This window comes from Eurosta solidaginis, chromosome 3 (assembly GCF_040869045.1).
Source record: "Eurosta solidaginis isolate ZX-2024a chromosome 3, ASM4086904v1, whole genome shotgun sequence".
Classification (NCBI taxonomy): Eukaryota; Metazoa; Arthropoda; class Insecta; order Diptera; family Tephritidae; genus Eurosta; species Eurosta solidaginis.
This window is the reverse complement of record NC_090321.1, coordinates 172,624,313-172,651,553: the sequence shown is the minus strand read 5'-3', so window position 1 is coordinate 172,651,553 and position 27,241 is coordinate 172,624,313. Positions and strand designations below refer to the sequence as shown.

The following is a 27,241-nucleotide window of genomic DNA, read 5'->3' as shown; positions in this document are numbered from 1 at the left end:
TGAATGATTACTTCCATAGCGCGGGATACTTCGAACCCATGTTATATAACGTCTTTCGCAAGGACAGAAATGCTAACATCACAGGATGTGCTAGAGGTGGTGGAGTTCTCATCGCAGTGCATTGCAAACATAACGCTTCTGAGGTTGCACATAATAGTAAAAATGAGCTGCTTGATCAAGTCTGTGTTCACATCCGAGGCACCCCAGACTCAATTTTTCTGTGTGCATCGTATATTCCGCCCAACAATAGCCATAACCTATACACAGCGCATGTTGACAATATTGTTTCCTTGGCTCTGAATAAAATTGGTGGCGATCATCTCTGCGTGCTAGGGGATTTCAACCTTCCTAACATAAATTGGTCTCAAAATACTTCCAGTTCTTCATTAATAGCGGGTGATGTTACTAGCCTGAATGAAATATATGTGATTGATAGCTTTTTAAGCATTGATTTAAGGCAAATTAACTGTTACCCAAAACTACTTGGTCGCACTTTAGATTTAGTATTTTTAAGTAATAATTTAAATTTCACATTGCTTAAATGCGACTCACCAATTACAAAGTCTGACATACCTCATGTTCCGTTAGTCATAACTTTTGGAATTTTATAGATTTGCCAAAGTCAGTAATGATAATTCAAATTTTTCTTTTAATTTTAAGCGATGCAACTTTTTTGACCTGAACAATCTATTTCTGGAAATTAATTGGGATAGCCTGTTTCACAACTTAGACACTAACAGTTCTTTCGAGATATTCAAAACTACTGTTGTGGACATCTGTAAACAGTTTATTCCTTTGGTTTCAAAAAAGAAGTATAAAGTTCCTTGGCATAACGCAGCCTTGATGAAAATTCGAAATTTGAGGAATAAATTTTTTCGCAAGTTCAAAAATAGTAAAAATATGGTGTTCTTCGACAAGTATAAAGAGTTTGAAAGGAAGTTCACGTGCCTAGATAAATTGTTGCACAGAAATTACATTTTAAGTTTTGAAGAAAACTTAAAAGCAAACCCAAAATCGTTTTGGAATTTTGTTAACTCGAAAAAATCTGTGTCGAATATTCCCTCCTCTCTCTTCCTTTCCGATAAAGCTGTTGATACTCCAGCTGATGCGGAAAATCTGTTCGCTGAGTTTTTGATGGCCAACTTCGCGTCCGACCGTGATAATAGTGATGACATTAGTTTCAACATACAACCATCGAAAAATTTTGGAAATCTTGCACTGTCTTTTGATGATGTCGTTTGTGGCATCTCTCAACTTAAACAGTCATTAAATACCGATGTTGATGGTCTGTTAGCAATTTTATTTAAGCAGTGCGAATCTCTTGTTTATCCCCTTTTATTAATATTTAATAGTTCCCTTTCCTCGGGTACTTTCATTGACGCGTAGAAACTGGCTTTTATTAAACCTATTTTCAAGAGTGGCAATAAAAATTATATTACCAACTACAGACCCATCTCAAAACTTTCCGCCACGTCAAAGCTTTTTGAATGCATAATGCAAGAAAAATTGCTTTTTTTCGTTAAGAATATTGTGTGTCCAGAGCAACATGGCTTTCTTCCCGGACGCTGCACTTTGACTAACTTAGTTATTTTTTCTGATGACTGCATTGCAACTTTTCAGTCTGGGTGTCAGGTTGAAATAGTATATACGGACTTTTCTAAAGCTTTTGATCGGGTTTCTCATGTAGTCCTGGTTAAGAAGCTGGCCTGTATGGGTCTCCTCTCAGTGTTTCTAAAATGGATTGAATCATACCTACAAAACTGCAGTTGTGAGGTTGTTGTGGACAATGTGAGGTCTTCGCCTTTCGTTGTCTATTCTGGTGTCCCACAAGGAAGCATCTTAGGACCACTTTTCTTCATATTGTTCATTAATGACATTTGCTCTTGCTTATCTGCAGTTAGGTTTCTACTATATGCGGATGATGTAAAAATCTATTCACTTATTCACAGTCAGCATGACTCTGAATTGATGCAATTAAATGTGGATAATTTAAGTACATGGTGTAATAGCAATCGGTCAACTCTTAACTTAAAAAAATCTTTTCGTATAACTTTTTCAAAACGCGTTAATGTCATTGATACCTCATACCATTTACCTAACTCGCCCCTTACAAGGGTTAGTGAAATAAAAGATCTGGGAGTAACTTTTGACTCCAAATTTACTTTCGCAAAACATATTAAGCTTTGCATCTCGAAATCGTATGCCATGCTTGCATTTCTTTGGCGTCAAAGCTCGGTGTTTACTGACCCTTATACGCTAAAGCTTTTGTATACAGCGTTTGTGCGCTCTAAACTTGAGTATGCCTGTTTCATTTGGTCACCGTATTATCAGTACCATATTGCAAGAATCGAGCGGATCCAGAAAATATTCTTATATTTTGCTTTGCGCAGCTTACGCTTCTCTGGACCCATTCCGACTTATGAAGCTAGATGCCTATTGATTAATTTAAAGTCATTGCATAACAGGAGAATAAGTTTGTCGCTGTCGTTTATTTTTGACGTTTTCTGCGGTGCGACTGACTGCCCAATGCTCCTTGAGAGGATTTTCATAACCATTCCTGCCAGAGTGCTTAGGAACTCTGAACTCTTCAATGTTCGTCTTTTCAAAGCTCTCTATGGAGTCAATGCGCTACTAGAACCTTGATTGAGTTTAATAGAATTTTAAATTGTTTGGAAATAGATTTTTCTTACTCAAAAGAGCGCTTTTTAAGTAAAATAAACCCTTTTTATTAATAAGCCATTTATTTATACTAGTAATTTGCCTACTGTTACCACATATTACTACTTAGCCTGTAAGATTTTGTATTCTAATTGGCTTAACAAATAAATAAATAAATACTAAATACTAATGTCCACAGAAAAGATCGCGGGAGCGGAAATGGAGGCGGTCTCGCGTTTATCATACACCACTCAGTGCAATATCATATATTTGATCCCGACATCGCCCGCAGGGACAATGTCCTAGAACGTCACGGCTTATCTGTCCGGTCAGGCGATGTAAACCTAGAAATCATCAACATCTACATCCCCCCTGCCAACTGCTGCACCAGTGAATACCGCCCTAATATTAGCGCCTTACTCACTGGCGAGATGTTGGCGGATCAAATAGAAGAAACGACGTTCTGCAAAATACACTGAGACGCCCCCACTCGTATGGTAGGAAGCTGTCACAGTTTGCCAGATATATCAATCGCAATACTCCGAAACTGCGTCAACTGGCAGCCGATGATAACATTGGCATCCGACAACCTGCCAATACTTATTTCGCTCGAGCGTACCGTCGAATTCATCGTCACCGAAAAACGTATTTCATAAACTTTAAAAAAGGAAAGTGGGACGAATACATATCCTTTACAGACAACCGCTTTGCCGCCCTCCCTATCCCGACTGATGCCGCCTAGGGGAGCGTGCTTTCCAAGTGGTCATTGAATCCGACTCGACCCGCTTTATTCCCGCCGGAAAAATTCCCAGAATTTGGCTTCATTTTCCCGCGGAGGCCGCAAGTTTAGAGAGAGAACGTGACCTTATAAGAGAGCTCGATGCCGGCAACCCCAAATAAGTGATATAAACCAACGCATCAGATTGCTTGTGGATGAACACAAGCGGGCGAAATGGGAGGAGCATCTAAGTAGTTGTAACCTCTCTGCCGGTGTGGGTAAGCTTTGATCCACCGTAAAGTCCCTATCATATATGTCTAAGCAAAACGACAAAATTTCCATCGCCGTTGGCGATAAAGTGCTGTCGGATGCGAAAAATGCGCGAGCGCTTTTTGCGGACAATATATAATGCATTCTACGGTTGACGAAGTTAGACGGAGGGCCAACGGACACGCACATAGACATAAATTCAGCGCGTCCCCAATTACCATCACCGCCAAAGAGGTTGAGGATGCCATCGGTCGAGCTAAACCATCTAAAGCAGTGGGCCCAGACGGCATAGCCGTGCCGATGCTTACAGGCCTAGAAAAAGAGGGTTTCAAATATTTAGCACATGTCTTCAACCTGTTCCTTTCCACCTTTGTCATTCCCGAAAAATGGAAAATGGCCAAGGTGGTCCCGCTACTAAAGCCTGTGAAACTAGAGAGTCATATCGCCCGATATCCCTCCTATCGCCAGTAGACAAGACGCTTCAAGCCATTTTGCTCCCCTATTTCAAAGCAAATTTGCAACTAGCCTGTTACCAGCATGGCTTTAGAAAACTTCATAGCACAACCACAATGCTAAATGCCATTAGCACCCAGATAAATTGCGGTTTAAATCAAAACTCCCACCATAGAACAATACCCGTTGCGCTAGACCTATCAAAAGCTTTTTATACTGTCAACCATGGCACGATAATGCAAGTCCTGGAAGGGTCTACCCTTCCCCAAGTCTTAAAAGGTGGACCGCAAATTATCTGCGTGGCCGGCAGGCATTGGTGCAATTTAGAAACGCAACATCAAAACCAAGAAGAATTAAACAAGGGGTGCCACAGGGTGGTGTCCTATCCCCGCTTTTGTTTAATTTCTACATATCTAAGCTACCTTCACCACCGGAAGGAGTCACAATCGTTTCCTACGCCGATGACTGCACAATAATGGCCACAAGCCCAGGCCCACAGATCGATGAGCTTTGCAACAGAATAAACGGCTACATCCCTGATCTCTCCAGTTTTTCCATCCATTTTGAACATCCACGTCAATGGCACTACGGTACCGACTGCCTTACACCCCAAAATCTTGAGCATGGCGTTCAATCAGGATCTACATTTTGGTGAGCATGAAGCCGCAATTGTACCGAAAATCCAGAGCCGTAATAAAATCCTCAAATCTCTTGCTGGCAGTACTTGGGGAAAAGATAAAGAATCGCTCATTACCATGGCCATCCGATTGCATGCTACGCGTCCCCTATATGGTCGCCAAGCTTAAAGACTACTCACTGAAAAAAACTACAGGCCTGCCAAAATACTTCCCTCAGAACCGCCACGGGTTGTCTTCTTATGTCCCCAGAATACCGTATACATAATGAGGCGAGAATACCCCCATTAGGGAGAGAAATGAAATGCTAACCAAACAGTTCCTGTTGAATACCCAGAAACCTGGACATCCCAACAGACATCTAATTGATGAGCCAACACCGCCAAGGAGTCATCTCCGTAAGCATTCTGAGGAAATATGGCACCTGAGAATACAGCCGTATGAAGCCAAAAAAGACAAGCAGGTCCTCTATGTCAGGAATTGCCCGGTGAATCCTGTACTCAAAGAACAATACCCTAAACTCGCAGAAGAGGAAGGCACACCCTCTAGGGAAACGCGAGTCACTCTAGCTCAACTTCGATCTGGATACAGGTTAAACTCTTACCTATCCAGAATCAACCCCGACATAAAAAATGTATGACCTGCTTGCAATGAGTCCCCACATGACACCAACCATCTCTTCAATTGTAATGTGGGACCAACGCCTCCAACACCTCTCTAATTATGGTCCACCCCTGTTAAAATAGCAAGTTTCCTTGGACTCCCATTTGAGGATATTGATGGCAATTTGTGATCGGTCACACCTATTGGACGGGGCGAAGCACTGCTACAACAACAACAATAACAACCAAATAATTTATACTCCCAGCAACGCGAGCATCCTCTGAACTTATTAATCTAAGCAGAGAAAACCTGCGAACTCTCATTGGGTAATTTATGGGACACTATATGTAGTGTAGGATATCACCTAAGCAAACTAAATTGATCGAATACACAAATCTGTTGCGTTTGTGAGCTGAAGAATGAAACGCCGGTCAACATTATCCGCGAATGTGTTGCTCTGCCAAGACTGAGACGCCGCCATCTAGCTGGAATGAATCTTAGTTCCATCATGATATGGCGTAAGAAGTCTAAAAAGGTACTTAATACATTAAAAAACTCCACGTGCGGTTATATGTTGAAAGGCTAAGCACAAAGTAACCGCACATCCATTTTATTTAAAAAATACAAATTCAATTTTTAAGACCCACTTGCAGAACGACAATTTAACTTTTTAACACGGAGTTAACCTGATATGAAAGGTTAAACTAACACACTTTTGACAAATTGTTTAAATTAACTCTGAGCTAAAAAAATAACCTGCCGTTCTGCAAGTGGGCCTAAATGTACAAAAGGTCCAAAGTTTCAACATATCGATTTCTTAACACATTCCGTATATTTCCTTATCATCACAATAATCAAGAAACATTTAACTTAATTCCCAAAACTCAACACAGCAAGTTCACTCTGCCAACGTCACTCTGGCATTGAGATCTTCTCCACCAATTTTTTTAACGATACGTGAATTCTTGCCGGAGTAACATCTTCGGCACTGTGGTGAAAACTGAGTCTAAAAAGGCTTTATTAATTTCTAATCTAAGTCGATGCCAAGTTGAGCCTTAACACAGAAATGGTTAGACAACAATAAAGCACTTCAGGCTGAACCTGTGAAGAGTTTCATGATGTTCAACTTCGAACTGAGCGCGAAACTCGAGAAAGTCATACGAAGGGAAACATTTGGGATATACTAAATTTGCGACCCCACATCTCGAACATCTGAAGACGCGCACATGCGACTTATAATGATTTTTAATACTATTAACTTGATGTCAAAATAAAGGCGTATGCAAATTTGCAAGCGTTATTTCAAATGCCAAGGTCAAACCCTTAAATGGCTTAGTAATTTTAATTTTCTCAATAAGTCAATTTTGAATTTTTAGTTGTCAAATTGTTAGTGTAAATAGGTTTTTTTCTTCCTAAGTGCTCGTTCATCAAATGAAGGTGCCTTTGCTTTGCACTTACATATCAAAATCAAAAACTTCCCTTTGAATTTTATTTATATGTGAGTGCTTTGAAATTTTGTTTATATTTGAAGTGCAAATTTGTATGTATAGTGCAAAGCGGTTGATCAGCTCTGCTTATATGCATACATATCAAAGACAAATTTAACTTAATTTTTCTTCACTATTTACTCACCTGCACTCTATGATTTTCTTTATCGCACACATAAATGAAGCCCAATGAATCTGTGGCTATACCCCAAGGATAGTTGAATTTGCCGTCGGTAATGCCTTGTGAGCCAAATGCACGCAAAAATCGTCCTTGTGGATCAAGTACTTGTATACGATGATTATATCTACAAAAAAAAAAAACACAAATGTTTAGTAGTCAATACAGGTCTTCTAATACATATGTCGGCTACAAAAAAAAAGTTTAATGATATTCGCCACGAAACCTAGTACTTTGGCCCTAACAAGCATTCGAAAAATCATATCCCCACAAAAAATGTATAAGGTTATAAATTTTTCGTCTGACTCATTTTGTTTTGTTGATTTTAGGACAGCGTGGATAATTGATGAATATCAGAACGATTTTCCGTCACCCCTTGTCAAATTTAGTTTCGGTACAAACCAGTTTCGTTTTGCGATCATCAGTGTCAATTTTTGAACGACCAAATTTGACAAGGGATGACGTAAAATCGTTCCAATATAAAAATCTCTCGTCGTTACAAAGAAGGATGGTGTATCAAATTGTATAACAAGTCTTTGAGAGAAGATGGGATGGATCTTGAATTGTTGGCGAGGAGGTATAATGCTGCGCTCTATGAGCTTTACGCATATATGACGATAGTGCGGCGAATTAATTAATTAAATTGATGATAACTGCTGAAAAAACTTTGTCTTTGCAAAACTCCTTTAGTGTGAAGAAATTTTTTTCTACTAACTCAGCATTCACAAAAATTTAAGTGTTAAAGGGAGGACCACTAAACAGCTAACAAAAAAGCCGAAACAGTTTTTTAAAAATGCAGACTACTTTTGTTGAACACCTGCATACATCAATTGAAAGCAGAATTATTTCCTCCAAAAACGCAGTCATATCTCTAAATGTCGTCTTTCAATAAATCTTATATATTACTTGAAGACCCGGCAGACGTTGTCCTGCCCTAAATTTGGCCTATCTGCATACATTTTAATAAGCTTTTTCCGTCTGACTCTGCCATTCCCCCCTCTTCACTTTTTGCTAATCCTTTTATTCACTCCTCCCTCCGTCTTTTTCGCTTCATCTATCACCATCTTCGTCTCATTCTATCTCTTTCTCAATCTACTTCTCTCTTTTCTCTTCTCTCAATTCCTTCTCATTCTTCTGCATCCCTTATTGCCTGTCCCAGAGGGTGGTATGTATTTTATTCCAGTCCCAGTCCCACTCCGAGTCTCAGTCCCAGTCCTAGTCCTAATCCCAGCCCCAGTCCGTCTCTGGATAATATATTACTCTGTACTTAAGCACTCATCAACAGCTTTCATTTGATATCCATATTGTATAAACACTGTCTAGGCATTCACTGGCCCACGTTTTGGCCTATATCTCGATACCCTAGTCACCCAGGGGTATGAAAATTACCCTCCACTAAAGCACTCATTAACAGCTTTCATTTGTTATCCATATTCTATAAACACATTCTAGGGGTCCCCGGGTCCACGTTTGAACAAAATCGACCGACGCATCTCTTCAAACACCGGCGACCAACTAACACACATTTTAGCCTTTCTTTTTATATATATAGATTTTTATTTTTCACATTTCACTATAATATTAAAGCGAAATGAAGATTTTCGTTGCTTTTGAAATTCAGCTTAAAAATTGCACATGGAAGACTCTCCTGAATTAAAAAAAAATATCATAGTACCTCTAAATCGCGGGCCCCCTCAGAAATAATGATAAGCACGTTGTTTAATTATAAATTATTATACAAAATAAAATAAAAATCGGTTTAGTAGTTTAGGAGTCCATTGGCTCCAAATATAGTGACACGTGATTTTTATATATTAAGATTTTTGTTTGCTGTTTTTATGTGTAGGTCCCCTTTTTCGCTCTTATTTGGAATCCAAGTCTATATATGAAGTTTTGGTAGTAAAGATGGAGATTAGTGCTATTAGCGCACTTTGGGCATTATTAGTCGTATTGCTTTTTTTTTTTAGCTATATTTTATAATTTGTTAAAAATAAACGGCGGTGAGCACACAGAGAAATCTATTTGTACTACGGCACTATTGGGAATATTTGATTAGAACTAACACTGCATTACCAGCAGTTGCTAACATTCGCCAGATGGCAGCGCAAGCGCATGTAAGTTTTTATTGATGGATGATTGATTGATAGAAGAGATGATTTCTGTTTATATTTGATATGAGACTTTTATATTTGTTGCGCAAGATGCGCACGGGTCCGGCTAGTTGTTACATACATCTGTTTTTGCTCTTTACATTCCTGGGCCCGTATTACGTGTTACGATCCGTGATCGCAACTCATTTTTTAAATCACAATAACTCTGAAATGGTGGATCGGATTAATGGTATATTTGAACTAGTGACAAATAGTACTCGTTATATTCATGACTTATAATTTTTAGGAAAAGTTTGACAGTTGCATAGTTATCGCTTGAGTGAAAATAGTTTGCAGTCACTGATCGTAACACGTATTACGGGCCCTGATCGGTGCAAACAAACAAACATATTTATAATTTGTAGCACACTTGCAGGCAGACTTTCTTGTATCAGGTTTGGAGTTGTGTAGCAAATGGAGCAGATAAAATAATTCATTTTGAATTAATTAATATAATATAAATGGATGGCTGAAGCTACGCACGTCCAGTGATTACTTGACTGAAGTGTTTAAAAGCAGACTTCAAATATGTGAAACATTTCTTGTATATAGAAAATTTTGCAAACTTTATACACCAAAAAGGGATAGATAGATTGGTAGTGGGTATTGAACTGTTACCTTTAAATCAATTATACCCTCATTATATTCACAGTCCTTTATCCAAGCCGTCCAAGAAGCCAAGAATTATTTTCGAATTTAGGGAGTGTACGTAATAATCATTGTTGCAGAACCGACATTCTACTTTATCAAACGTTTGTGTATGTGACTTTCACTCAGCAGTGACCTGTAAGTATGCTGTTGAAATTCTCAGATTGCTTTTTGTAAAGCTAGACTGTAACTGTTCTCTGGTATGCCCCTTTTCTTGAGATCCAGGACTATTGATATTCTTATCTCAATTAAAAATTATTTCTTTGACTTGACTTCGGCCTGCCCGTCGCCAAGTATCACACATACTTGCGGCAAAAACTGGGAAAAATGTTTTGAGCATATACCCATAACCCCTCTAATGCAGACACAAGCCAAGCGTTAGGCGTTAATGAATTATTTTGTTAATATCTCCAGAGCTGCTTCATACGCCCATGCAACAGCTTCATATAATATGATTGGTCTCACTATAATGGTGTACGTCCATCTTCAGGATGCAATGCACGTCTTTATTGCTCTTGTAGCCTTTAGAATGCTGTTGTCAACATGTTTCTTCCATAGAAGCAATGGCTGGAGTCAACGAAGAGCTCTGAGTACTTCAGTCCTTCAACAATCGAAAATTAACGATTTTCCATGGAATGCTGGTAATATGAACTCCCACCCAGTCCTCTATCTTGGTGCCCCTTCCATCAAAAAGTTCTATCGCCGGTGTTGTTTCTCTTTTCTTCTTGGCTTTTTAAGCCTTTCTGCCTTAGCAGATGTTACTTTGCCTCAAGTCTCATAAGGGAAACAATTCACCTTCAAACAAACTAAGAAAAAGTTTTCGATAAGAATAGTCTTAAGGTTCAGCAAGCTAACGCCTAAAGAAAATCATAAGCTCGTTTAAGGATATGCGTCCATCTTGAATTGTTATAATCCTTCATAAGGTCCTCATACTGAGCACAACTTGGTATACAAAATGTATTTCATTTAGTCGTAATCAACGACAATACTTAAGTACAATAGCCACCTTTTTGCATTTAATACGATCAATTTATTTCCCTATACCTGATTTCCGCTACCTTCAGCTATATATTTGTCTGTATGTATGTGTGTACGCAAACAAGCAAATACAATTAGGTGCCTTCTGTTGTTGAATACATTAAGAGTAAAGCGGGCTTTTAATTGTGTGGAAAACAATCGCAATTCGAACGTTAACGAAAGTTTTTCTCATTTCCGGCGAGAAACATTTGGTAAAATTGAAATTAATTTTGTCATTATTATGCCGGATTAAGTGGCGAAAAGCTAACTATTTGCTCAGCGGCACAAACGCCAGCTGGACTTGACATTATAGTCACTGGATTTTACTTTATTAACGAATAGTCTATCCGTTTAACATTTTCATTCGAGGACATACAGAGCAAAATCATTCTTCCAAAAGGATAAAATCGCATTCGTTTGATTCGTGTTTGTGTGTTTGTTCGCCTTTGTTTCACTTAATTAAAAAGTTTCTGTTAGCAAAAGCAACAGCGTTTAATCACCTTGTGACTCAATATTTATCTGTATTTTAGCCACGCACATGCACACGCACACACAATTCCCATATTTTGTACTCACCTGTCTGCGATTATGTATTGTCCAATGCGATTGATTGCCACACCAGCCAAACAATCGAACTCGCCTTCACGACTTCCAAATTCACCGAATTGTTTAACAAAAATGCCATTCGAATCGAATAATTGCACACGATGATTTGATGAATCTGCAACGACGAAACTATTGTCCGGGCCAACGGCTACACCGCGTGGCCATGTGAAGGATCCGGGCTCGCTCCCCCGTCCCCCCATTTGGAACAGCTGCTGACGTTTGCGCAAGTACAATTGTTTAAGAGTAGTACCTGCTACTCCGGTTATACCGGTTACTGCTGCTGCTACCGTAGGGGAGGTAGGGGAGCCTAGCCCGTTTTTTGAACCATCATCATCGGATGAGCCCAGCTCGTTGGCCTGCCGCAACGGCAGTCCTAAACTCAAACGACGTGACACGTCGCTGGCGTGACTACGGCTGGCACTGTCATTGGTGCTGCCTCTATTGCCAACGCCAACGCCATGACTATGCGAGGACGATGGTCCCGGTGTGGCGCTACTATTGCTACTCGACGGAGTATCCTTGGCGCTCTTATTGCCATATTTATTTTTCAAATAGCGTGCCCATGAGCTCAATGCCTCGCCATCTTTACTGTCCGCTGCGGCGGACGTGTTGGAGCCGGAGCCAGATCCGATTGCGCTACGTGTAGATGCGGTGCCACGTTCGGTGATTGGCGAATTGTCGCGTGATTTTAATGCATGCGATGACCGACTACGTGCCAGATCTGTACCGCCATAACCGGAGTATCTAAGGTGGAAGGTAAGAGAAAAATGCAGTGATCAGATACTTCAAATATTTTGAAAAACAATCAAACATTCCTAAATGTTATAAGCAAGTGCGAATCAAAACTTCAAGAAAGTACATAGTCTACATTAAAAGATATCTTAATGCGTATATTTAAACAGCAGCGAACAGAAAAATAGCAGTAGAAATCGTTATCCAATTTTATCAATTAAAATCATTTTTTTTTTTCGATTTTTCAAAAAAAACCTTCTAAGAATTTAGTAACTGAAACTATGCAAACCACTTTCAAATAATTCGAAAAATTGAGAAAATTTAATAGGGTCTACACACGGTGAGTCTGATTCGCGAGTCATCTGTGTACGTGTTGACTCGTGGTAAAAATTTAACTCATTTTGATTTTCAAGAGACAGCCAAAGGCATGTCTGAGTGACTAGTATTAATATATTTTCACTAACACATCAAACCTGACTCGCAAATATGCAGCTAGCCTGTCACAGGCATGGTTTTAGAAAACTTCATAGAACCACCACCGCGCTAAATGCCATTAGCACCCAGATAAATTGCGGTTTAAATCAATACCTTCACCATAGAACAGTACTCGTTGCACTAGACCTATGAAAAGCTTTTGGTATGGTCAACCATGGCACGTTACTGAAAGACCTGGAAGGGTCTAGCCTTCCCCCATATCTTAAAAGGTGAACCGGAAAGTATCTGGGTGGTCGGCAGGCATCGGTGCAATTTAGAAACGAAACATCAAAAACAAGAATAATTAAACAAGGGGTGCCGCAGGGTGGTGTCCTATCCCCACTTTTGTTTAACTCCTACATATCAAAGCTACCTTGGCCACCAGAAGGAGTTACTATCGTTTCCTACCCCGATGACTGCACAATAATGGCCACAAGCCCAGGCCCACAGATCGATGAGCTTTGCAACAGAATAAACGGCTAACTCCCTGATCTCTTCAGTTTTTTTACCTCGCGAAACCTGGCATTATCACCGACTAAATCCTCCGCGACCTTATTTACAACATGGACGTCCCAAATGTCGACCATTTTGAACATCCACATCGATGGCACTACGCTACCGACTGTCCTACGCCCCAAAATCTTTGGTGTGACGTTTGATCAGGATCTACATTTTGGTGAGCATGCAGCCGCAATTGTACCGAAAATCCAGAGCCGTAATAAAATCCTCAAATCTCTTGGTGGCAGTACTTGGGGAAAAGACAAAGAAACGCTCATTACCCCTTACAAAGCAATTGGCCGGCCGATTGCATGGTACGTGTCCCCCATATGGTCGCCAAGCCTAAAAACTACTCACTGGAAGAAGCTAAAGGCCTGCCAAAATACTGCTCTTAGAACAGCCACGCGATGTCGTCTTATGTCCCCAGAACACCATCTACATAATGAGGCGAAAATAATCCCCATCAGGGAGAGAAATGAGTTGCTAACCAAACAGTTCCTGTTGAATACCCAAAAACCTGGGCATCCCAACAGACATCTGATTGATGAGCCAACACCGCCCGGAGGCTTAAGGAGTCACCTACGTAAGCATTTGGAGGAAATACGGCACCTGAGAACTCAGTCGTATGAAGCCAAAAAACACAGGCAGGTCGTCAGTGAACTCCACAAACAAGCGTCGAGTCACTCTAGCTCAACTTCGATCTCGATAATCTAACAGGTTAAACTCTTACCTATCCAGAATCAACCCCGACATACCAAATGTATGCCCTGCTTGCAATGTGTCCCCACACGACACCAACCATCTATTTAACTGTATTGTGGAACGAACGCCTCTAACACCCCTCTCATTATGGTCAACCACTGTTGAAACAGCAAGTTTCCTTGGACTACCGTTAGAGGATATTGATGACAATTTGTGATCGCTCGCACCTATTGGATGGGGCGAAGCACTGCTACAACAACAACAACAACAACAACCTGATCGTGACTCCGACTCAATGTGTGTAGACTCTATTATGAAAATTTTGATTTTTCGGTTTGTTTTTATTTTGGAGTCTCTTCATCTTTTTTGTGTATGCATTTTTTTAACTTAAATAATTTTAGTATGACAAGTTACAAGTTATAGATAGGTCCCTCAAAAATCAAATAGATTTTTTCGACTTTTTTTTGCGAAGGCAGTGATTTTATATGGAAGATAACCTAAAACACTCTTAGGAAAAAATGCATTTCAAAAGTCAGTGCAAATATCGAGAGGCATACAACTTGTACATTGTTGTACTAAAGTTGATTAGACTACAAAGCTGCATACTCAATAAAAATTCAGAGAACTCCTTGTAAAAAGTTCGAACTTATTTTCTCGAATTTTATATTTCTTTTTTTCGGAAAGGTTTTTGTGATTTGTTTGTGTGCAAAGTTTTAGTTACAAAATTCATAAAAGTGTTTTTTCTTATTAAAATATCGAAAATAAAGAAAAATAATTTAATAGACGAAATTTGAAAAAAACTGCCACTGCTTTTTTCAGTTTGCTGGTGTATTTTCCTTTAAGTTCTTTTACCGTTTCTGTATCTAATAAATCATTGATTGTTGCGTTTTAAAAAAGAAAAAGAAATGGTTAGGTAGAAAAAGGTGATGATATTGAATACCCAGTCAATAACTCATTGGCGCATCCGGCCAACCAATCTAACAGAATCCTCTACCTCAGATAAGCTATCGAGAAAATTTACAACTTCAACACTACATATCTTTGTATTTGGTGATGAGTCAACTTTTCTCTTCTTCATCCTCACCTCCACTGCAAAGGAAGCAGGTCGGAAACCGGCATTGTACTAAGTGTTGATGCCTGTGTGAATTATTACAGGAAATTTGTTTGGTTTAAGAAGTAAGAACATTATTTCCCTTCATAAAATGGATTATGGGGTCTACGAGAATTCGTAAAAATCTTTTTCGGTCCTAGGCATGTTTCTCAAATGTCCCTTAAAGTAAATCTTTCTAACTTGCTATGCCCGCCGATGGAGCAGAGGTTCGTTGATCTTCACATTTCCATCAACCTTGAAGGCTGGTGCCAAAGTAGGAATAATAAGCTATGATATATTCTTTATAAATGATTGGAGGCTATTGTCATTGGAATACATACAGGTACCTTAAAAACAATATAGCCCGTTCGCAGCTGCTTCCCCATTTATGGGGCACTCGTGCAGATTGTAACGTCTTCATGATTTTAAAGACCTTTCTTCATTCAACTCCTATAACTACAGGTAAAAAAGTTGCTACGGGCTCTTAGTTTGTTGAGATAGCTATAAGGTGGCCAGCCATATAAAAAGGTGAGGGCCATAGTTTATTAAGTTTAAGAAGCATGATTGCAGCAATTTAAGCTCTTCTTCTAATAACTAGTGAGCTAGGCAGATGACTGGTATTGTAGGAAAGCCTAAGCAATTCTGAGTTATCAAAGTTGCAAAGCCCTTTTAAACCTTTTAGGTTTATGTATGCTCAGAGCCAAATTACAGAATTTTGTTTCAAACGCCATATTTCGCAATAAACTGTATTGAATTTATGCGTCGATGGGGCGTTTTTGAAAAAAAATTGACATAGGGCATTTAATTGTTTTCTGAGGTCGAGCGTTTTAAGAACGGCAGCCGAAATCTGATGACATTCCACTCAGCAGTTTGTATATAGTACATTTTCCAAAATTAAATATTTCAAGGGAGCAAGTTAAACTAGTTAAATTACACAGAGGGTTGGCTTTTATCCTTTTCTATTTCGAAATAAGTGCAACAAACAATAATAGTTTTGACGTACAGATGCTAAAAGTACCGTTCTTAATATTTGTGATTAATTGTATATTCTTTCAAAATTCAGTGCTAATTGCTTTTGTGATTAATACGTTTTTTGCCACTTTCCACTTTTTTTTTTTCATTGACTCTGTAAAAATAGGCATTACATGGACATCACGACCACTTCTACTTGGAGATATAAATGGTCTATCTTAAAGTAACCGGTGCTTTGCGTGACTGTGTCCCATATTCACTGCAGGGTATCTACAAAGCCCATGCGGATTTTGCTTTGGGTTTGAGACTTGGTATGTAAAATTGACTTCCGCGGTTGGGAAATCTCTTTGATGCCGACGAACATGATACAAAAAAAATGTTTTGGGATGTCCTGGTCTTTTAAAATTAAGGTACCGCTGTCCGGTTTGTTGATATTGTTAGTGAACTACATTGAATGGCGAAATCAAAGAAAAATGTTGAAACGTTTTTAATTTTTTGCTGGGAAACCCCCTTGCTGTCAAGTAGTGTTATTGTTGTTCTTGTTGTGGCAGTGCTTCGCCCCATCCAATTGATGCGACTAATCACAAATTGTCATCAATGTACTCTAATCGGAGTCCAAGGAAACTTGCTCTTTCAAGAGGGGTGGACCACAATACAGTTAAAGAGAGTGTCATGTGGGGCACATTGCAAGCAGGACATATTTTTTGTATGTCGGGGTTGATTCTGAATAGGTAAGATTTAACTTAACCTGTTACACATCGGAGTTGAGCTAGAGTGACGCGCGTTTCCCTAGGGAGAGTGCGTTTCTCCTCTGATAGTTTTAGGTATTGTTCTTTGAGTAACCCCATTTAATTTGTTGTAAAGTAGTGTCGTTCACGTCTGTGAGAGAGGTTACGCTCGCGTAATGGTCGATTCATGGGTCAACCAGTCAGCGCTCGTCAGTCAGGTGATTCGCGCTGTATGTGCGTGTGAATAACTATGTTTGCAATCAGTGTTGTTCTTTGGATACAAGTGTATCAATTTGGAAGGGATAAAAAGATACAAAAAATATCAAATGAAAACATGTTTAATAGGTTCATCAATTGATAAAAAGAAGTAGAGATATATTTTTGTATGTAGCTTTGATTGTGTTCATAGCGTTAGAGTATTGTGTTACTTCTGTATTAAATACATATTTGTATTCCCTGGGCCCGGACAGTTTCTGACTGTTACTTGGAGTACGGGAATAAACTGAATATATCATATGCATTCCCATTGATTTGTTTTGTTCTATTGTCAGACCGAAAAATTATTGTGTCACAGCTGACTGCCGGCATTGCCATATTTGCTTTGCATATTACTATAAAGTAACCGATTATCACAAAAAACCGTATAGAAAGTAATACTTTACTTTAAAGTTGTAGATTCGTCTCGTAAAATTGAGGCTGTAACATACACGTTGGAAATTTCCCGCGATTCTAAATCTGAATTAATTTGGCTAAAATGCATAGAATTATCAAAGAAATTTGAAATCAGGGAACTGAATTTTCCACGTCGACGGAAAATTTCAAAGCGAATTGACAGTAAAAATAATAACTACCATGTTTTCAACGCTCAAAAAGAATATTATCTTAAGATTGACTGTGAAATTTATGACCAAGTACTTTGCTCTTTGAAAAGTAGATTCGACACCGATTCAGCCGAATTTTTTTCGAACATTGGAACAATTTGCAGTCGGTGAAACAACTGACGTGGAAAAAATCATCCTGTTTTATAAAGACGAGGTTAGACAGTGACAAAAATGCGGCATTGAATTTAATGAAACGTACAAAAGTACTTCCAAAAGCATTGAAAGATATGTTGCAATTTATGAAAGAAAATAATTGGTGTAGAGGACTTGTTCCTGAATATTTAAGTTTTATACAATTGCTCATTACTATTCCGGGGTGAATTTGCTCTAACGAGAGAAGTTTCTCTGTTTTACGTAAAGTCAAAAATTATTTGAGATCAACTATGGCACAAGATCGACTGAACCATGTCGCGATTCTACATTCGTACTCAAAGGAAACTGACGAGCTTGATCTTGAAATGCTGATGAATTCATTTATTTCATCTTCAACAATGAGATGAGTTTAAATTGTAGTTTTATAAAAATTATTTTTTGTAACTTAAAGTGATGAATAAAGTTGGTTGAAAACAGTATAATGTTATAATTTTATAAAATAAAAATTACCCACCCGGATTGTTTATGTTTCGCCGGGCCTGCCCCTAATAGAAGTGACCGTGCTGGCATGTAATACTTTATCAGTAAAAACAAAATATTCGCACCGAAAATTTCACTCGAAAACAAATTTCTCAGCTAAATTTTATCGTATTCCAATTTGTTAAAATAAATGCATTTTTTCATATTTTTGCAAAAAAAAAAATATTTTTAACTTATGCTAATTGCTTATTAATGTTTTGCTCATGTTAATTCAATGAACGTAGAAACAAGTAAAGTAGAACAAAAAAAAAATATTTTAAAAACAATTACAGCACGATTATGGAGGAAAATTAAAATTTTAATTATTGCGATATGAACAGAATTTTGGTTTGGTTGCTTTAGTTCGATTTTCCAACAAAAAAACAAAAACATATGAACGCAAGGGAAGTGAGCGATGAGCACTGAACAAAAACAAGATGAACGATTCACTTATACAAATATTTAAGTATTTATGTATGAACGAGTATAGTATGTATGCATTTAGATATTTTATATTACAGTAAATGATACAATAACAATAACAAATCAATGTATGAACGTAAGAGAGAAAGAGAGAGAGAGAGAGAAAGAGAGCGTGCATAGCGCGCAACAAACACATTTAAGCGTGAAAAGTCCCAGCTAAATTGAATATTTTAATATTTACAATGCACAATCGAAATTTTAATTTAACAAATTTTTATACATATTGAGAAAATTTTTTTAAATCAATTTTAAAATTTTAAAAACATGATTAAATCGAATTATTTATAAGAGCTTTAAATTATGCTTTCAAATTAAAAAAAAAAAAACACCTTATAAATAGTTAAACGAATTCAAAAATGTATATATGTGCGTGTATATGCATGTTTGAATATAGAAGTAAAATATAATTTTGTTGTAAACATGAAACCTTTCAAATCTAAATAAATTTATCTTTATCGCACCTTGAAGCCAAATAAGCAGAAGGCGATACCGTTGTTGGCGAAACTGGCTCATCCAAATCGTCGTCATCATTGCCGAGTGTATGCGAGGAACGACTACGTGCCAAACGGCTGCGACGCTCCTTCATTGCCAAATAGCGCGAACGTCCGGTGCCATAACGTGAATCTGAATCGTCGCCAGTACCATTGGCATCCTCATCAAAGGAGGCGGTGGGCGTGGAGAGCGATGGTTGCGTTACAATAGCGCTGCTTTTGCTTTTGTTTAGAAAACGACTTGTGTAGCTAGAAAATTTCATTTTAATTGTTTCGTTTGATTTTTCGACTTTTGCTTCTTATACTTTAATTCAATTTTTCATTTTCTTAAGTTCTAACTTTTTATTTTTTTGTTTTTACTTTTTTTTAGATGTGAGCACAAATCAAAATTGAAATTCAATGGGTTTTAATTGATTATAATTAAAAAATAAAATAAACATCCAAGTTCAAATGATACGATTAAATGAATAATTTCATAATAAGATCGTTACTTAATTAGTCACAGAGAAAAGCAAGAATTAGTAAAGCCAAATTTAGCAGTACCTCGTAAAAAACAAAATGTACTTCCATGCAAAACCTACTTTGTAATCGTGAAATCAAATTTTTTTTCAATAATTTTTTTTTTCTAATTCTTCCAAGTAAGTTCTGCTTGTAAAGAGCTGCCGCCCAAATTCAAACCTTTGCTAACACTAAGTCTCCATCGCCAAAAATATCTAAAACAGTATCAAGGGCGCAGAAAAATATGCAACATTAGTACCATTTGGTCACAGGGAGTAACAGACTAACTTCTGTATTCTTACACAAAGTGCCTAAGTCCTTTCCCGTCTATTTCCCGAGCTCTTGAGCCATATTGTGAGCCTACTGCGGGTCATTTTTGGATTATTTTAAGAACCATATTGAAACTACCTATTTCAACTATAACTATTCCAGCGTCGTTTCGGGACTATTTTGGAACAATTGCGGTTAGCTTTCGGCAAGATTTCTGGGCCACTTCTGTAGAATATTGAATTGATTTCGGAACAATTTCCGGATCGTATTGGAACGGTTTTGGAAATAAATTCGATACTTTTTAAGACAGTTTGTTGAAAATTTCTGGCTAATTTCGGAGTTCTTTCCAATATCATTTAAAATATTTTGGGTAAATTTTCATATCGTTTCGTGATTGTTTTTCTGATGCTTTTGATTGTTTGTCGTGGTGTTTTTTGTACTATTTCGGGCTCGTATTGGAACTATCTTCGAATCATGTTGAAATTCTTTTCTGTAATTTCGAGATAATTTTGGTCCTGTTTCGAGTATTTCGGGACTATTTTGGCATCATTTAGACATTATTTTCGACGGTAATTCATGATTAAGTTCGGAAGAATACGAAAATAATTTAAGTACTGTTTTCGGAATCGATTCGAAGAAGTCTTCGAATAGTTTCATTAAAATGTTGGTACTGTTTTCGGAATCGTTTAGGGAACATAATACTGCGGGAACTTTTAGGTGCTCATTGAGGACTACATATTTCAAATTAATATCGTCATTTGGATCATTATTTTCAAGGCAAATTTAGTAATATTTCGAAACCTTTTCGGGATTGTACTCAAAATCATTTATGTACTACTTCAGGCTATTAATTCCGGGCTGCATTTGGGCTCATTAGGCGCTATCTCTATAACATTTCGGGACCACTTCGATTTCATTTGGGGATCGATTAGGAATAGTTTGGGGCCTACCTAAATTTCAGAGCTTAGTTTTGAACTCATGTGATGAAAAGATTCATCTGACTGTAGATGAGAGTGAGCATAGGTCCCATCCCGCCAATTTGGAGGAAAAATTAAAACGTATCATGCCGCTAATTGGAAGAAATGCTCGGCCTTAATCTCCTCGGAGCTAATTCGTGCTTTGTATTTATTTATGCAAATCAAAGTAAATTTTTTAGCTTTTTTTGAATACTGTTAAAAGGCAGTTTCTCTGCTTCGCCAGTACTTGGTAAAAACAAATTTTCCGACTTATAATAATAAACGCAATTCATTTAATGTAGCATTCGGTTAAACAAACAACGTAAAACTAAATACCTAGGCATAAACTATTTAATAATCTAGCTACTAGTGTGTATAAAGTTCATTGTTTAAATAGATACAAACATTTTAGTTTTGTATGCGTGCCGGAAATTCGCACTTTGGCACGTTTCGTTTGTATAAATAACTTGGAAAGAATCCTAATCCTACTTCGTCAATAAAAAATTTTATTCAGGTAATCCAAATAGCTACAACCAGCTTAAACGTATGAAAGGAACATGAATAAATAGCTAATTATGTAGATGTGTTAAACATTTCCTCTTAATTTTGTTTATACTTGGTTGTGCTTAACACAAAATTATTCCTATTTCTTGTGTCGTAAACTATAGAATACTGGAGTTTATCAAAGCAAATTAAATTATTCAGTTTTACAGTGAGCCGAAGAAAACATTTTTGGTTTTCTAAAACTTTAAAGACTAAGGGTCCACCTCCGGAGCAAACATATATGTATATCCTTCTACCAGCTACATATTAGCCGTGTTTTTTTTGTACAAGCGTATACGTTTACGTAAAAACGCCTATCCTCGCTTAGATAATGCCAGAAACGGCATAATATAGAGACATTGCATGGACGAAAAATCGCGTGAGGCAAGCTTCACAAAATTCTAGTTGGTCACATTCACCACTTACCACAGTAGAATTTGTTAAACTACCACTGTCTGTATTTGTTATTTAATAATTATTTGTACACTTTTTATTCAGCTAATGTGTTCAGAATTTTAACTTTTACTCACTAAAACTCAAATCAGTGTATTTCTGTGCTTAAATTATGTTAAAAATTGTGTTGAAGTTTTTGGTGTGGTGAAAGTGACCTACTAGAATTTTGTTACGCTCCGCTGCTTTCCACCGAAGTTCGCGCATGCAATATCTTTATATTCAAAAATTTTTGATAATGCTTAGGAGACCCATTTAGCGGCAGTGGTTAAACAACTAGCTACAGCACACGGTGTACCGAAAAGCGGAGACAAAACCCTCTGTTGTATGTCTGTGTATAACATATAGCTGAATCAGTTGCGGTTAATCGTGGACACGCATAGAATACATAGAATGAGTGTAGAGGGTGAAACATAGAAACATATTTCAGATACATCTGAGTATAATGCGTATTGAAATTTCGTGGTACAAATTTTATGCGCAGCAATTTCAGAGGTGTATTTAAAGTTTGTCACTTAGCAGTCCATATAAAGTTTAAGCGTAAACGTATATAGGTGTATAAGAAAACACAGATTTTATAAGCCCATTTTCTTGTTGCCCGACAATTTAAGAGAAAATTTGGGGAATCCTGTGGTTGCTGTGAACTAAAGCAAAAGATCCTATAAAATATAGTTGCCAAACATGTATTTGATATAAAATCTCCGGACAGAAATCTCGGATTTAAAAACGTCTTTTGTTATTTAAAGCATGGGCGTGGCAGTATGCCAATATGTGGTGAAAAAAACTATGAATCTGATCAGTCGATTGAAACATTTCTTTTTTGCAACTAACCTTTTTTGGCAATATATCGATCATCGCAGGAGTTGAGGTTGAAATCCAACTCCTGGGAGAAAAAGTTTTGAAAACGTTTACAAGGTATGGTCGAAATTGCTGTCGCCTTATCCGTCCTGATATCGCGTTGTCTCGATTTTTCCCTTAATATAAAAAACAGAATATTTGTGTTTTTATTTTCTGTGCCTTTCAGAACATCACGATCACGTTGAGTTGGACAATGGTTAGAACTTCACAAGAGAAAAATCGTAGAAATAATCAAAATAGGTTGAAGTAAAAATTAAAGTTCTGAAGTAGCTTTCTTTAATCTTTATTTAAGAAGAACATCAAATGTTTAGTATTAAAATTAATGGCTTCTTTCATGAGTCATTTGTCTTATCAGTTTTTAAAGTTCAGGCCCAACACATAAAGCTTTAAAGCTGAAAAAATTTGCATATCCTGTTTCAAATTCTGTAAATTTGGGATACTTTCAATCTACCTGTTCCTACGCGTGAAAAGTCCGAACTGTTCTGTTACTAAGATCTCTGTACAAACTATTTGTGGTTTAGTTTTTTTCGAGTGTTTACTGTACCGAGCAAGGTTTCGCATAGTACATTTAGAGATGGTCCCTTCTCATGATTTCCCAAATAATTACGTACAAGTAAACCAATCGTATATGAATAATTTCAGTGCTGTTTTGAGAACAGCATATATCGAGCCAAGTAATGCTTGAGCGTAGAAAGAGGGTAGAAAATAGGTAGGGAATGAAGAGAGAGAGACGGTGGAAGGGGAGGTGAGGAGAGTGAGAGAAAAGAGGTAGGGTCAGATATAAAAGGCGGACTAGATAAAAATAAGATCAGTATACAAACATACGCAGTCATAGCTTAAGGTAGGCCTGCAGGGTTAGAAATCTGACAACTCGATTTCTAATTGCTGCGAAAAGCTTATACAGCTCCTAAAAATTTACGTGTGTATAAGATGGACAAACGATTAAAATACAAGTTTAAGTCAGATCTCTTTCGGTCTCAATATCTGAATATATACCTACTTCTGGGTTTAGGGAACCATTGTCAGCTTGTTTTTTGGTTCATAGCCTTATAAACTGTTCTATGTAATCTTCTTATTTTCTTTATAAGCTCTTATGTGTTATAGTACCTAATTGAAATAAAAAAAAAATTTTTAAATAGTCCACCTTTCGTTTCGTTTATTTTTGTTTTCGTCAATAGTAATAAATTTTGTTAACTTATTAGTAGTTATTTGAAATATTTTTATTTCGAGCTTAAACTTTTTCTATAACTTGCAAATTTCCATTTAATCTTATTTTACCTATCTAGAGAATTTCATTGTGCTAAAAAAATGCCTATCATTTACATATGTAAATAACAGTAAATCACTTTGTTAGTAAAACAAATTTCATCACATGTTAATGTATACATATGTGTGTATGTATTGTATAACAATATGAAAACATTTTGGGCAATAAACTATGCAAATTTAACAAAAACAATTATTAGCAACGAACAAATTAACAAAGGATTATGTACATAAATATATGTTGAAAGTTAAAAAAAATTAAATTTGTTATTAATTATGACAGATATTCTGAAAACAGTGTCTCGAATGAATTTGTGTGCGCGTGCGTGTTGGTCTTTCAACTGATATCTCGTATAGCATCCGCAATCCGCTTTCGGTAGCGTGTCCGGGGTTTATTGATATATTGTAAATTATAGGTGGGCAAACTCCTATTACTAAGACATCAGAAACAGAACGCAAATGGGTGCAAATGGGCGTGGAGGATGAAGAAAAAGAAAAAAACAAAAATAATTTATTAAAAACTTTTCAAATGAATTCATACTAATCAGAAATTTTCTTTCAATTAATTATTGCTTGCTTTGGTTTATTAAACTTTTTTTATGAGATACTTTGATTCAATTGAATGCGTTTTAGCGAGAAAATACTGACGATTGAATGAATGAATGTTGTAAGAGTTGAGATGTTTTTTTTTTCTCGAATGATATTTATTTTACAAAATGGCAGTTATACTGAATTAAGTTTAATAATGAAATGTTTAGCATAGTCTCTCTCTAAAATTCTTTTTCAATTAACGAACAAGCTATTTTATGAAACTTTCCTCCTTTGTTGTATAGTTTAGAAACTTGTAAATTAATCGAAAAATTACGCGAATTATGACGAAAACAGCTAAAATGTTTAGTCCAACGTCACGCAGATGTACAAAGCTACAACAAACAAACAAACTAAAATACAACATAAACGTCATTTACGTATACATACGTACGTGAAAGCTAATGATAATATTTAAATGTGGGCGTTTAATTATGTAGAACAAAAATTTCACTACATACATTTGTATGTGTTTATATATTAAATTTTTAGGTACATAAAACAAAGGAACGAGAAACATTACAGGGCTGAATGGCACATTTAAATTTAGTGGGAAACTGAATAAATTAATAGTAAAGGTCATGATAAAAAAAATGGAGGTAGTTCAATTTAGTGTGACGTTAGCCACTTGACTTTTTCGGGGGCAATAACAATTTCACCAAAAACAAGCCACCAGATTGAAAAATGTTACGAATTTTTCTAATTTTGATGGATTTCTTGTTAACGGATGCGACTAAATTACTTTCATAGCTATTTTAAATAAAAACTATTTTAATACGAAATATCAGCCTAGAAAAGAAGGCTTTTAATAAGATTTTCGAACTCCCGAAAATTGCTTTGGTGGAGAAACATGGATGGAATTATACAAAGCAAGGGAATATAGCCTTCTTAAGTGTCCGTACGTTTTCTCAAAACAAGTTGACAAAACATACACGTTTGTCAATTGATTGCTCAAAAGAGGTCCTTATAAACCGACACCGAAATTTCTTAAGAGTTTAGCATACTTAAATGCAATTTTTATGAAATTTAATGGTGATAAATTGGCTAAAAGTCCATATTTTTTTATTTATAGTATAATTCAAGCGTAGCGCTTGGCAAGGGAATTGTTAAACCATTTTTTTAAGGAGAACATTGCCCTGTAGCTCTGCTTGTTAGCCACAAGTTATGACAGTTCTTTTGCCCGTTGTACCAGGGGTCACCTTGGGGCAAGCCCCGCCTATACACATTATGTGCCCTTTTAGCATTTTTTGGAGGTACAGTTTTTCTCAACAGGCCTTGAGAAATATCGACTCTAGAGGCATGATAATGGCCATGATGGAACAACAGGGTTTTTCGTGTGATGTGAGTCATTATCCACTATTTTTCAATAAAATTCCATGTTTTACTGTATTCGCAATGGACATATATGCACATAAATCAAGCTAAAGCATATTTTTTTTGTCTCATATGTTTCATGTGTATAGCTCAATGATTAGTTACTTGAAAATAGATCGCAAGATTCCAGAATTGGACATTTACTTCTAAATATCTCGATCCTAGTCCCATCTAGAAAACCCTTTGATCATAATCTCTGGGTTATCGGAAACTTCCTTAAAACTCGAAAGCAATATTTCCAAGTTTTGACGTTTTATAGAATTTTCACAATCCCTGCACCACCTCATGTTTAACTCTCAACGGGTTCGAAGTACAGATATAGGCCGCCGATAAACGCCGCCGATAAACGCCGCCGCCGCCGCCGATTTGAGATGTTTTTCGCACATTCGTTTTTATGGGCGCGGCGGCGGCGGGTTCGGCGCGTTACTGTATTTTCTACTCTTTTAAGACTGTCTAGGCCATTTATTGTTCATCTCGAAAATTGGTCCGATATGGTCGAAAGGGGTATCAAGGGATGCGCATCACTGCCAGTTATAAAAATCCAATTGCGAAATTTAACACTTTCTAACCGTTCAAAAGTTATTTAAAAAAACAGGCGATTTCAATGCCAGATTATTACGGATTTCGTATCACCGAATTCACCAAACTTATTAAAACAAAACACTTAAATAAAAGTTATATAATAAATTTAAATGCTCACTTCGCATAATTTTTTCAAAGAATTAATAAAATACAATGAATTTAAATAAAATGTCCCAAGTCGAAGATATTTTCAAATTGTCCTCATGATGTTAAAAAAGCAAGTTACGCGAAAAAGGTGCCGAATTTTATATCCCGATTGGCTCAGAGAATAAGCGAAATCATTGATGCAAAATCCTTTAGTGGGCTCCAGTGATCTAAATTCTCCTTTGAAATGATTCTCAGCTCACACTTAAGTTGCATATATCTTCAGCACGTATGAGAAGGGTTTGAAAAATCACTTTATTTGCTTAACTATAAAATAGCGTCTGAAATCTTAATTTTGATGTTCACACATCATCATTCAAAACCCAAGTATCCCGGTTTGACATTTCCTAAATTTGGCGGCCCTATCCCCAACTAGTCCTTGGAGTGAATCACATTGGATATCGCCTATCAACCAAGTTTAAATACGATCTACAATTGGCGGCTCCAGTTACAAATGTAAATACGTAGGCACATTTTTTAACCAAGTTAGGCGTTGTCCTTCGCAAGAACACTCAAAGTGGTTAAGCAAAAGCTTTCTCAAGACAGTCGACCAAGTCACCGGGTGTTCTACTACCCTAACGTAGGGGATAGTCGAACTTGTATGAAAACTGAAGGCGGTCATCCAT

At 37.0% G+C, this 27,241-nt stretch overlaps 1 protein-coding gene across 10 annotated transcripts in view; it reads right to left on the bottom strand.

The window, feature by feature from the left end:
• tn (tripartite motif containing protein thin) overlaps positions 1-27,241 on the bottom strand; it is a 194,201-nt gene that overhangs the window by 27,865 nt on the left and 139,095 nt on the right. For 7 of the 10 annotated variants that reach the window (XM_067773885.1, XM_067773890.1, XM_067773888.1 and 4 more), the window contains 3 exons: positions 19,057-19,335; positions 11,394-12,167; positions 6,970-7,129 (listed from right to left, as the gene is read on the bottom strand). In XM_067773885.1, coding sequence (XP_067629986.1) covers positions 6,970-7,129; positions 11,394-12,167; positions 19,057-19,335 — 1,213 coding nt within the window. Of the gene's footprint in view, positions 1-6,969; positions 7,130-11,393; positions 12,168-19,056; positions 19,336-23,800; positions 24,362-27,241 lie in introns of those variants that run through there. The other 3 variants (XM_067773892.1, XM_067773894.1, XM_067773895.1) reach the window with 2 other exon arrangements.